This window comes from Coregonus lavaretus (assembly GCF_964263955.1).
Source record: "Coregonus lavaretus genome assembly, chromosome: 6".
In the NCBI taxonomy this organism is placed as follows: Eukaryota; Metazoa; Chordata; class Actinopteri; order Salmoniformes; family Salmonidae; genus Coregonus; species Coregonus lavaretus.
In genome coordinates, this window is record NC_139993.1 from 39,409,306 (window position 1) to 39,423,033 (window position 13,728).

At 44.8% G+C, this 13,728-nt stretch overlaps 1 protein-coding gene across 3 annotated transcripts in view; it reads left to right on the forward strand.

Annotated features, from left to right (window-relative positions):
- LOC311131551 (nuclear factor 1 C-type-like) overlaps positions 1 to 13,728 on the forward strand; it is a 113,654-nt gene that overhangs the window by 69,504 nt on the left and 30,422 nt on the right. For all 3 annotated transcript variants that reach the window (XM_084164601.1, XM_084164599.1, XM_084164600.1), the window contains exons 3-4: positions 11,915 to 11,986; positions 12,352 to 12,426. In XM_084164601.1, the coding sequence (XP_084020727.1) occupies positions 11,915 to 11,986; positions 12,352 to 12,426 (147 nt within the window). The remainder of the gene's footprint in view (positions 1 to 11,914; positions 11,987 to 12,351; positions 12,427 to 13,728) is intronic.

Sequence of the window (13,728 nt, forward strand, 5' to 3'; positions counted from 1 at the left end):
GAGAGATTGTTAAGTAAGGGTCTCACTTTCAAGGGAATACTTTCAAAGAATCTCCACCAGCATATTAGACAGAGCATTATCCCTGTATCTAAACTAAACATGAGACCTACAGAGATCTGTCATGGTTGCCCTCTCTCTCTCTCTCTCTCTCTCTCTCTCTCTCTCTCTCTCTCTCTCTCTCTCTCTCTCTCTCTCTCTCTCTCTCTCTCTCTCTCTCTCTCTCTCTCTCTCTCTCTCTCTCTCTCTCTCTCTCTCTCTCTCTCTCTCTCTCTCTCTCTCTCTCTCTCTCTCTCTCTCTCTGTGTGTGTATCCAGGCTGCACTTGACAGCTCACAGATTTGTGTTGTGGTGGTGGACAGACAGTGGTGAGGTCTCGTCAAAAGAACACAAACAATCTTATGAAAAACCACTCTGGTTGCTTAACAACCTCTCTTTCTCTTTCTGGTCGCTGCTGGCTCACCCCTCACATGTGGCGTAAACATGCCAGAGTGTCAGACCACCTCTGTCTGACTCATTAGCCTCCCTGACTTCACTGGCTCTGGTTCACTTCAATGTAGTGACAGCATCTGCATCTGCCAATGAAATGTCCCATAGTGACTGATTACACTAGTGCTTTAATTTAATGTATTACAGTAGATGCAATGTAGACTAATATCCATTGCCAGTTTGCGAAAACACTTATTAGTCAATTCAGGCTCATCTGCTTGACAGCCGCCATGAAGCGCACCGTTATGTTAAGGTTGGTCAAGACGACAAGCCAGCAGTTGTGAATGTGTGTATGTGACAGCTGGACATGTCCTTACACACAATCAGAGCAGTGTACAGTAATGTAGTAGTTAGTGGCTGTGGCTGGGTCATCTAAGCTGAAGCATGCTGTATCAGTAGTGAGTGCTGCATCAGAGCCTCTCAGGGCACCACTGGCCTCCACACTGCCCTCTGTGGTTACAGGTGGACATCCACCCAGGCCAGGGCTACTTGGAAAATGTTTTTTAAATGGTAATGCTATTACATTTACATTTACATTTTAGTCATTTAGCAGACGCTCTTAACCAGAGCGACTTACAGGAGCAATTAGGGTTAAGTGCCTTGCTCAAGGGCACATTAACGTCATTTAGCAGACGCTCTTAGCCAGAGCGACTCACAAATTGGTGCGTTCACCCTATAGCCAGTGGGATAACCACTTTACAATTTGGGGGGGGGGGGGGGGGGGGGGGGGTTAGAAGGAATACTTTATCCTATCCCAGGTATTCCTTAAAGAGGTGGGGTTTCAAATGTCTCCGGAAGGTGGTGAGTGACTCCGCTGTCCTGGCGTCGTGAGGGAGCTTGTTCCACCATTGGGGTGCCAGAGCAGCGAACAGTTTTGACTGGGCTGAGCGGGAGCTATGCTTCCGCAGAGGAAGGGGAGCCAGCAGGCCAGAGGTGGATGAACGCAATGTCCTCGTTTGGGTGTAGGGACTGATCAGAGCCTGAAGGTACAGAGGTGCCGTTCCCCTCACTGCTCCATAGGCAAGCACCAATGGTCTTGTAGCGGATGCGAGCTTCAACTGGAAGCCAGTGGAGTGTGCGGAGGAGGGGGGTGACGTGAGAGAACTTGGGAAGGTTGAACACCAGACGGGCTGCGGCATTCTGAATGAGTTGTAGGGGTTTAATGGCACAGGCAGGGAGCCCAGCCAACAGCGAGTTGCAGTAGTCCAGACGGGAGATGACAAGTGCCTGGACCAGGACCTGCGCCGCTTCCTGTGTAAGGCAGGGTCGCACTCTCCGAATGTTGTAGAGCATGAACCTGCAGGAGCGGGTCACCGCCTTGATGTTGGCGGAGAACGACAGGGTGTTGTCCAGGGTCACGCCTAGGCTCTTCGCACTCTGGGAGGAGGACACAGCGGAGTTGTCAACCGTGATGGCGAGATCATGGAACGGGCAGTCCTTCCCCGGGAGGAAGAGCAGCTCCGTCTTGCCAGGGTTCAGCTTGAGGTGGTGATCCGTCATCCATACTGATATGTCTGCCAGACATGCAGAGATGCGATTCGCCACCTGGTTATCAGAAGGGGGAAAGGAGAAGATTAGTTGTGTATCGTCAGCGTAGCAATGATAGGAAAGGCCATGTGAGGATATGACAGAGCCAAGTGACTTGGTGTATAGGGAGAAAAGGAGAGGGCCCAGAACCGATCCCTGGGGGACACCAGTGGTGAGAGCACGTGGTGCGGAGACAGCTTCCCGCCACGCCACTTGGTAGGAGCGACCGGTCAGGTAGGACGCAATCCAGGAGTGAGCCGCGCCGGAGATGCCCATCTCGGAGAGGGTGGAGAGGAGGATCTGATGGTTCACAGTATCAAAGGCAGCAGACAGGTCTAGAAGGACAAGAGCAGAGGAGAGAGAGTTAGCTTTAGCAGTGCGGAGAGTCTCCGTGACACAGAGAAGAGCAGTCTCAGTTGAATGACCAGTCCTGAAACCTGATTGGTTTGGATCAAGAAGGTCATTCTGAGAGAGATAGCAAGAGAGTTGGCTAAAGACGGCACGCTCAATAGTTTTGGAAAGAAAAGAAAGAAGGGATACTGGTCTGTAGTTGTTGACATCAGTGGGGTCGAGTGTTGGTTTTTTGAGAAGGGGAGTAACTCTCGCTCTCTTGAAGACAGAAGGGACATGGCCAGCGGTCAAGGATGAGTTGATCAGCGAGGTGAGGTAGGGGAGAAGGTCACCGGAGATGGTCTGGAGAAGGGAGGAGGGGATGGGGTCAAGCGGGCAGGTTGTTGGGCGGCCTGCAGTCACAAGTCGCAGGATTTTATCTGGAGAGAGAGGGGAGAAAGAAGTCAAAGCATAGGGTAGGGCAGTGTGAGCAGGACCAGCAGTGTCATTAGACTTAACAAACGAGGATCTTTTTACAGTGCATTCGGAAAGTATTCAGACCGCTGCACAGCTATTTTCAGGTCTCTCCAGAGATGTTCGATCGAGTTCAAGTCCGGGCTCTGGCTGGGCCACTCAAGGACATTCAGAGACTTGAGGCCCGAAGCCACTCCTGTGTTGTCTTGGCTGTGTGCTTAGGGTCATTGTCCTGTTGGAAGGTGAACCTTCACCCCAGTCTGAGTTTCTGAGTGCTCTGGAGCAGGTTTTCATCATCAAGGATCTCGCTGTACTTTGCTCCGTTCATCTTTCCCTCGATCCTGACTAGTCTCCCAGTCCCTGCCGCTGAAAAACATTCACACAGCATGATGCTGCCACCACCATGCTTCACCATAGGGAAGGTGCCAGGTTTCCTCCAGACGTGACGCTTGGCATTCAGGCCAAAGAGTTCAATCATGGTTTCATCAGACCAGAGAATCTTGTTTCTCATGGTCTGAGAGTCCTTTAGGTGCCTTTTGGCAAACTCCAAGCGGGCTGTCATGTGCATTTTACTGAGGAGTGGCTTCCGTCTGGCCACTCTATCATAAAGGCCTGATTGGTGGAGTGCTGCAGAGATGGTTGTCCTTCTGGAAGGTTCTCCCATCTCCACAGAGGAACTCTGGAGCTCTGTCAGAGTGACCATCAGGTTCTTAGTCTCCTCCCTGACCAAGGCCCTTTCCCCCCGATTGCTCAGTTTGGCCAGGCGGCCAGCTCTAGGAAGAGTCTTGGTGGTTCCAAGCTTCTTCCATTTAAGAATGATGGAGGCCACTGTGTTCTTGGGGACCTTCAATGCCTTGGGGACCTTCCCCAGATCTATGCCTCGACACAATCCTGTCTCTGAGCTCTACGGACAATTCCTTCGACCTCATGGTGAAGTAACAAAATGTGGAAAAGGTCAAGGGGTCTGAATACTTTCCGAAATGCACCGTATATTAGTGTAACTAACTGTCTTGGTGAACAGTATGTGAGTCTGCTGTGAAATAATTATTGACCACACAGAATAACAAGGCATTGGCCCTCTGTGTAAAAAATTAGCTGGGCAGACAGAGAGCAGCAGGAAAGTGAGACATTAAACATCCTTGGAGGGTCTGTCCATGAAGTTGTTCCTAGAGCATACCATTGTGGTCTGATACATGTTATTGTTTGCCATCAATTCAGCTCTCTGGCTCACATTATTGTCATTCCAGTAAAGTCCACTTGAAGCAAGCGGGAAACTGTAGACAGAGTGTAAAGAAAGGGATCAGCGAGCTAGCCGGGGCTTCTCACCACAGAGTGTGAGATTTTGTTATGGATATACTACATTGTTGCCAAGCCAAAAGCCTATTTGAAAGGGAATCTGCTGTGGATGGAAGAAAGAGGGGAGCGTGAAAGACAGCCTGCCTGCCTGATGGTAATTCCTCTCTGTTGAGGGTCCAGGTGGTGGAGGTGGTGGTGGGAAGACTCCTGTAGCTGTCTCCAACACAAACAGGCCAAACAGGCCGCGCCGCTTAGGCGCCCACCCAGGAAGGAGAGGCCAAGACAGGCTGCCACATAGTCATTGTGCCGCCCTGTCGATATGGGGATGCTTGAGCATGGTGTCACTATGTTATCATGTGACTTTATGTTAAGATGTGCGTGTGTTTTATAATTTATTATTTCATCTGGAAGGTTGTGTGTGCGCTCCACGGGTCCTCGCAAATGACATGTTGTGCTCAAATTGCAGGGAGAGATCTTTATATCCAATCCAAAGGGGATGGTGGGTGGTTTAAAACCTTTTATATAAATATATATTTTAATAAGTCTATGAAATCTGTCCAAAAATAGCTTGAACAGAGCACGGCATTCGCATTTGGTTTTTATATTGTGGCTTATGGAAAAGCAGGGAAAATAGAGTTTTATCATTCTTTACACACAATACAAGCGAGGCCTTTTCTGGCGCTTTTTGACGCTCACGACTAGTCACTATTGTTGTTTAATAGCTCTTCGTGTTAGCTGGGGGGGGGTCTGTGGGCATACCCTCCCGGCAGGTAGCCTAACGGTTAAGAGCATTGGGCCAGTAACCGAAAGGTTGCTGATTCGAATCCCCTAGCCGAATAGGTGAAAAAATCTGTTGATGTGCCCCTGAGCAAGGTGCTTAACCCTAGTTGCTCTGGAAAAGAGCGTCAGCTAAATGACAAAAAATTTTAAATTTTAAAGGTTGTAGAACAACTGTGAGAAGGTCACTTCTGGTGACTGTTTAAAAGGACATTCTATTCCAAAATGCATGAAAATATTCTTATGTTGACACTATCTGAAATATAACTGACCAAGGCCCTTCTCCCCCGATTGCTCAGTTTGGTCGGGTGGCCAGCTCTAGGAAGAGTCTTGGTTGTTCCAAATGTCTTCCATTTAAGAATGAGTGAGGCCACTGTGTTCTTGGGGACCTTAAATGTTGCAGACATTTTTTGGTACCCTTCCCCAGATCTGTGCCTCGACACAATCCTGTCATGGAGCTCTACGGACAATTCCTTCGACCTCACGGCTTGGTTTTTGCTCTGACATGCACTGTCAACTGTGGGACCTTATATAGACAGGTGTGTGCCTTTCCAAATCATGTTCAATCAATTGAATTTACCACAGATGGACCCCAATGAAGTTGTGCAAACATCTCAAGGATGATCAATGGAAACAGAATGCACCTGAGCTCAATTTTGAGTCTCATAGCAAAGGGTCTGAATACTTATGTAAATAAAGTATTTCTGTTTTTTATTTGTAATAAATTTGCTAAAATGTCTAAAAACCTGCTTTCGCTTTGTCATTATGGGGTATTGTGTGTAGATTGATGAGGGGAAAAAAGTAATTTAATCAATTTTAGAATAAGGCTGTAACATAACAAAATGTGGAAAAAGTCAAGGGATCTGAATACTTTCCGAATGCACTGTATAAAATTAAAATAAACATTACCGGCTACGATTTAGCAGCGGCGCACCACCGCTGCTAAATGAATATTAGGGAAACACTGCAATGTGTGTGCTTAGGGGAAAAACACACGTGCAGACACTTTATCCTTTATCTGAGTGAGTACCCTTCCCCAAGCTGGTAGCTATTCCTCTAGTCTCCCGATTGAGGAAAAAGCCTTGTGTGTTATTACTGTCACGCCGCCCCCACCCCTTAAAGACCCTGTACTACAGGAAGCTGCAATCTACTGCAAGAAAGGCCAGCTGGTCCAATTATCAGAGCCCACCATTTTCACACAAATGCCTGACTGCCTTACATTCACTGTAACCCACTCCTTTCCTGGATTCTCAGCCCGGCCCGCCGAGGAGCTGGAATTTTGGCTTTTTGCAGCTGCGTAGCGTGCGTCATTACTGTTGACATATTTTTCAGCTACCTGACTTTTCCCATTAATTTCTTTCTTAGTATTGTGAAATTTATTTGACGACAACCTGACCTCTACTATACTTTTCTTTTTCCTATCATCTCATTTTCTCTCCCTTCATCCTTCTCTGTCCTTGCGTCTCACTTTTTCCCCCCTCCGAATCCCTGTACTTTTTCTGTCTGTGTTTTACAGTGGGCCGTGGCTGTTTATCAGTTTGAGAGCTGTGCGTAGTGTTTGACAGACATGACTTAGGGCTGTCCTCTGCCCAGCTCTCCTCGGCGTAGCCTCTATCTATCAGACTGTATATAGGACACTTTAGTGCTCCAGCACATAAAAGGATGACTGTATTAAATTAAAGGCAGTACTGCAGCGCCTGATTCTCTCATGCTCAGCAATTTTTTCTGAATGAATTAAAAGAAGAATGCTCTCCAAGCTGACTGAGGGCTCTGTAATTCTGCAAGGACTTTCCCTTGTGTAATCAGAGCAGGTTTACTGTGTATTTCAGCAATAACCCAGCTTCAGGCTAAAGATGCAGGAAAGTCTATCTTGAAATATATAGTATAAGCAGGATTAAAGCAGCCGTTTACCAGCCAAGCCAGTGCAGTCAGCACTTGCTTTCTTTACAAGAGAGGTTAGCTATCTTGAATGTAAATTAGCGGTCTCTGCAACTTATTCTGAATAAATTAGGATTATGTTTAACAACACCATGGAACTCATTAGATGGTTTGATAATTTGGCCAATAAAAGTTTTCCGTAGGATTGGTTTCTATGTGGATTCTGGTCTAATGGACCAGTCCTCCTCTATTTACTGTCTTTTCTGACATTCTCCACCCCATCCATTCTAAATGTTAAACAGCGTAGGTAGTTTGTGGGTGGGGAGGGCTGCTGGGGCTGGGCTCGGTCGATAGCTCTAACTCAGACTGTCTGCATGGGCAGAAAGTGGGGGAGGAAAAGGGGCGAGGCAGAGAAGTGCAAGCAAGAGGGGGAAAGAAATCGAACAGATAGGGAAAGAAAGACTATCAACGTTTTTTGCTGTAATATCTCTGCGTTGACTATGTTCTTGTCATTCCCAAAAATTAGGTTTGAAATTGATTTGGAGATGTGAATTGATTGGGGGTGCTGAAGGGAAAACAGAGACGGAGAGAGAAAGACAGGGAGGCAGACAAAATGGAGGGAGATTGCTGAGCTCGCTAGCTCTGTTGCTGGGGTAGAACTCCATTAATTGGTTTGTTCTCCTGGCATGCAGGCCTTGCTAGCCAGGCTCTAAGCTCAGCTGCAGTGAGCAGAACAATCTTACCACACAAACACTGAGATGTACCGGCAAACAGTACTGGAGCGTCGGCTCTCGGACCAACAGGATCCGAGACAGCTTCTACCCCAAGCCATAAGACTGCTAAATAGTTAATTAAATGGTTACCCGGACTATTTGCACTGACCAGATCTTGCACTGACTCTATGCAAACTCACAAGACTACACTGAGTGTACAAAACATTAGGAACACCTGATCTTTCCATGACATAGACTGAGCAGGTGAATCCAGGAATTTGCTGCTGCTACTTTGTTTTTTATTTTACTCATTATGATATATCCTGATAACTAGTCACTTTACCCAGCCTTCATGTACATATCTACTTCAAATACCTCATACCCTCCCTACACATTGATCTGGTACTCCCGAGTGGCGCAGCGGTCTAAGGCACTGCATCTCAGTGCTTGAGGCGTCACTACAGACCCCCTGGTTCGATTCCAGGCTGTATCACAACCGGCCGTGATTGGGAGTCCCATAGGGCGGCGCACAATTGGCCCAGCGTTGGCCGGTGTAGGCCGTCATTGTAAATAAGAATTTGTTCTTAACTGACTAGTTAAATAAAGGTAAAATAAAAAAATTGCTCCATTCTTCTTTATTTTATTCCTCTTGTTACTATTTGTTATTATTATTTATTTTTTAACTCTGCGTCGTTGGGAAGGACTCGTAAAGCAACCATTTCATGGGTATGTCTACCCTTGTTGTATTTGGCACATGTGACATATAGAAATTTGATTTGAGAGAGATCACAAGAGACAGCCACTGGTGTCAGGGCACAAGTCATTGTTTTATTTACCTGCATTTTTCAATATCATTCCAAACTAGTAAAGCGTGCAGTGTATGCTTCAACATACCACAACAAGAAGTAAGCTTTGTATATATGACTGTTGTAGGAAACATATAGGGTACTGTGGTTGAGGATAGAATTTGAGTGAATTATCTATTATACAACAGTAAGAAGGGGAGGCCTTCCCCCAGTGGTCTTACTCCAGCCAGACAGAGCCTAGATGAGCTTTGCTCCAGCACTGTCAATAGTGCTAAAAAGTGCATTACTGTGATTACCTTGTTACTCACTACAGAGAGGTTATCAGTTATAAATTGGATTTGAATTGACCATTCAATTCCATTTGCGATTTCACAGTAGAAAGTCGGTCTAACCGGTTTAATCGTTACAAGGTAGCCTTCTCTATACCAACGACACAGATGGCAAAAGCTTAATTATCTTCATTAATTTGTGCATTATCGCTACATATTAAAGCCTCTCATAATGGTTCATGTTCAATAAGTTATTTTTCCTAATGGCTCCAGTAAGGGGTGTGGTATTGAGACCACAGCAATATCTGTGATTCATTTGAAATTCCTGATCTCAGTTGTAAGGGAACAGATCGGTCATAATTGTTTCAGTATTTTGGCCTATGTTGTTCCACTGTCACATCATCATAGCTTGAGTTCTAGTTCCTGCCAGAAACAGAGCTGCTGGAGAAATAGCTCCTCTCACCCAGTGACTGATGGGAAATGGGTTTGGGAGAAGCCAAAGGTTGTCTCTCCAAATTAGCTCAGGCACCAGGGTAACTGTGAATAGACAGCCTTGCCTCCAAATCCCTCTCTTGGCTTCCTCTGTCCACTTCAGCCTGCAGTTGGCTTTAGCCAGCCAGCCGCTATATTTACAATAATGTCATGAGATGAAAATGAAACCAAATACTGGGAGCATTGTAGAAATTCTAATTCACCAGTCTTATGGTTTTCCTGTTATGGGAACATGTATAGTGTACAAAGGGTTGTGTTACTACAATGAATCTCTCAGTTACGAGCATACTTGCATCTTGGACCATATCTCTGGTGGTGGGGGACTTTTATGAGTAATTGTAGTCAGTTTACTACAGACAAGCCCTGGTTGGACTGAGGAGGGAAGCTACTTTGCTTCCCTGTGCTTGTAATGCTGTCTTTCCTGTGTTGTAATTTAACTGTGATTCCAGAGTAACTCGGCTAGAATGTCTTTCTCGTTAAGTCACTTATATAACAAAATATTATGTCTTTCTCTCTGCCAAACCCCACCCCCACACTCTCTGTGCATCTCTGTCCCTCTCTCTTTGTTTCTCTCTTTTTCACTCTTTCTCTCCCTCTGCCAACAGCAGTTCACTGGCACTGCTCTGTCTCTGTCTTTTTGTCTTTCGTCTCAAGGGGTGACTTGGCACAGGGGCATGCTGGCACTGTTCAACAGGGTTAGTTGTACTTTGTGTGTTCTTGCTCTGGGCGAGAAAGAGAGCGGGAGGGAGGGTGAGTGAAAGAGAGACAGGAAAAAGAGCAATCTAAAATGGCTGCCAACAGCAAAGTCCTCTGCACATGAAATGTCTGCCAAAATATTATGTTACATTGAGCAATCCCTGGCCAGAGAAATAACTTACTTGGAAAGAAAATAGCAACAACAAGGGCTACGATAAATATTTATTAATAGTAAATGTGTAAAGATGAGGTCGGGAATATGAGAGAGATATAGGAGAGAGAGTTTTTCAGCAAATTCTGAAAGTGCGTAATAACACAATTCCAAACTGCTTATATTGATGGAATGTGAATAAAAATATATATATATAAAAAAATTAACAAGTTTAGGGCCAGGATGGGGCAGTAAGAAGATCAGTTTTGCCCTCATTGAACCCTGTTCAAGCTCACGAGGGGACAGCTGCAATGTTCATTTAATATCCATTCTGACATTTATACGTTTATCACGTTTAAATGGTATTGCAGAGGTGTTGGAGATTTGTTCATTAACTCTTATAATCCTGGAATGATAAAACCATCAAAAGTAAGATATTACTTGAAAATATAACAATAAGATTTTAACAGTTAACAAAATGGCCGTCACCTACTTTCGTAGGGAAAATGGATGGTGTCCTGCTTCGGCCACGTTTTATTGCATCATCATATGGCATGATGTCCTGCACCCCCACCCTCCTAAAAACCGTTAGAAACTCTAATATAAACTTTGTTCGAAAATATACGAAAGAAAATATGGAAACTATGTATTTGTTTTCCAGAGCATTGTCTTTGGGGCATTACGGGTATTTGTGTGTGAGTGTGTGAGTGCCAGTCTCTCTAGCCTAGTCTCGCTCTTGTTCTCTCTTTCTTTCGCTCTTTGTGCCTGGGATTTTGTCTGAGGGCGGCCTGCCTAAAATCCACTGCAGCTTTTGGTAAGAATTTATTGGATATTAAAGATAGCAGAGGAACGAAACAATCTGTGCCATATGACTTGGCCAGTGTAAAATCAAGATGTTTTGCTGTTTTTTTCTTTGTCTTTCTACTGCAGTAGATTAGCAACAGAACGAACCACAACCCAGAGGTCCGACCATACTCCTCAATCAGTTTGAATACTTTTTTGTACATCGCGCCAAACTTACAAACTGTTTTAAGCCTTATGTCCTTGCAGAGGCTGTGTCATGTCATGATAGTGAGTATAAGCTCGAGCACTATCGAAGTGGCTAAGGTAGGAATAATGCCATCCTCTACAGAGCTTCAGGAACAAGACAGTTATTGCTAACTGTGGGGATGGTGCTGTCAGCAGTGGTTGTTACACATCACAGTATGGTGTCTGGCTCACTTGTCCAGTGTAGAGGGAAGTCAAGGGGAAGCAGGGTGCTTGATCTAGGGGGGTCAGTGTGAAGATTGCAATGAGGCGCTCCCTCCACAGGCTCTAAACTCCACCATGTGGAGCATTGTGGAATGTGTGTGGCTTTGATCCGTGAGTGGAGTCATGCCTATCTGATAGAAGAGGCCCTATTTATTTATCTTTTAGGTTTTTACTGCGGTTCACTTTGAACGCCAGCCAGACTCTTTGTGGTAAATCTAGTATTCTTCTGGTTTGGACCGCACTTTATTGATTTACTTGTATTATCTGAATTCGCCAGGTGCAGCAAATATTAAGTTCACACAAATAAAAGTAGGCTTTATGGTTGGATTGTGTGGCCTTGCCATTGTTGTGATGCTTCACTGAGTGTACATTTTGGCAAAACAACCAGAATAGCCTGCCAGAAACCTTTTTTGCAATTGGATTAGAGTTACATTTGCCAAACAAGAAAGTTATTAAGGGATTTATTTGGGTCATGTTTCACATTTTCACATTGAAACCCTACTTGTTATAATAGCTTTAGTACTATCTAGCTATAAACTTAGAATTTAATATAGTGCTTAACCTTTTTGATATTTGTTACATTATTTCTCACTAAATAGGTTATTTCCTAGAGACTGTTTATAACTACTTAAACACCCTCAAATGAGCCTTTTATGTGGTAAAACAAATGATGCTGGGTTTAGACGTATGTTTCTGACACCCCCCTTCCCCTCTCTGTCTGTCTCTTTCTACCCCCTCTCTCTCTCTTCCTTTCTTTCCCTCTCTTCAGAGTCAGAGCAGAGCAGTAGCCCACGCACAGGTATTGGGTCAGATCAGGAGGATAGCCGAGCTGCCACCATGGGTAAGGGGCCCGATGGACTCTCTCTCTCACACACACACACACACACACACACACACACACATCCAAATACCAACACACGCTGAAATATTCATACACATTTACACACTACCAGACAGTGACATAAGCGTTGAGATAGTTATTCATCCAGTACCCACAGACGCACACAATACCTTTCACTGTAATATTTGGAATCCAATATATTCCAGGTTGCTATTAGGCTAAAACATTATTTGAATTGTGTTTTACTGGCTTGCTGATACTCTTGTCCTTTTCTTGTGATGTCTCTTAAAAGTGAGAAGTTACTGTAATGCTTGTTGTATTATGTCACAGAACTCTCCATGGTGACTCATCTCTGTGTTTTCCAGATGCTCCTGAGTTTCAGGAAAGCTTTGTGACGTCAGGAGTTTTTAATGTAACAGAGCTGGTGCAAGTGTCCAGAAGTAAGATTTTTCACCTTTTTATTAAGCTACTCGTGGTTTTAAATATTTGTGGTTGAATGGATGGATGGGTGTGTGTTGGTGGAATAACTTAACAAAAATCCATATTTTGTTCTTAAAACGTCATGTGTGGCTACTTTCATTATAACTACCTATCCATAACTTACAGAGCAACATGCTTAGGAGCTGGGCATGTGTCACATAAACTATGGTGATTAAAGTTCTTACAGCCCTCTTCAGTGAAATAATTGCTAGCTCACTAACTCTGGCCCTCAGGCAGGGGGTGGAAACTCCCAGCCACTCTGGCAGTCACACTGCTTCCCTCAGTAGCTGAGCTCATAGTCTCTACATTGCTGCCTGTTTCACTGCAATTCAACGAATATCCCCATCAGATAGATACACAGAAATAGGAAACACATGGATGGTATAACAGGCTAGATGACAAAGATGGTAGTGAATATCCAGACCCAGGATTGCGGGAGATACTAACGTAATCCAGTTACAGCATTAATTGCAGGCAACATGCAGAGTAAACCTCTCCTTACAGTCTACACCCCATCAGACACTCTGACTGGGAATCAGATCATATGGCTTTAGAATGACGTTTTCTATGACTTCCTCTTCCTTTTTGTTGTTTTATCTGTCTCATTGTGGATTGTGCAGATGTCATATCCATTCAGTAGTTTCTATTCACATTGCCAAGGCTATGTGTGCTGTGCTGTGTGCTCTGAGCTCAGTCATTGGCTGGGGATGCTGTGCTCACCAGGCCTGGCATTAGCAGTGAATTAGGGCCACATTAACACAGCCCCCACATGGCCAACCAGCCTCTAATCACTCTGTATGAATAAGCATCCCCTCCCAGCCACACACAAGCCTCACCAGTCACCACCTGAGACCTCCATTCACTTACCGTCCAATCTGACTCGTCATTTACATACGTTATTTCATTAGGTTTAGAAATGGAGTTGAATCAGATTTGAAAGGCAGCTAATGTGAAGGGAGCTGAAGGGAGAGAAGCTCAGCCATCTGTCACATGTAATTGGTCACGTTTTCAGTTTTCACAGTGATATGCCTTTCTCCAAAGGGTCAGTCTTCATCTGTCATTCAGTATGAGCAACAACCTCTGATAACCGTACATTCACTCACACACACAGCTGACAGCTGATGTAGAATGATGTAGCTACAATTATCAAAAAACTAAACGAGTGAGTTATGGTGCATAGGGAAAACATTTCACATTACACCTGTCAAACAGGCTCTCTGTTTTCCATGTTACACTTGTCTTTTTTTTAACCTTTATTTAAC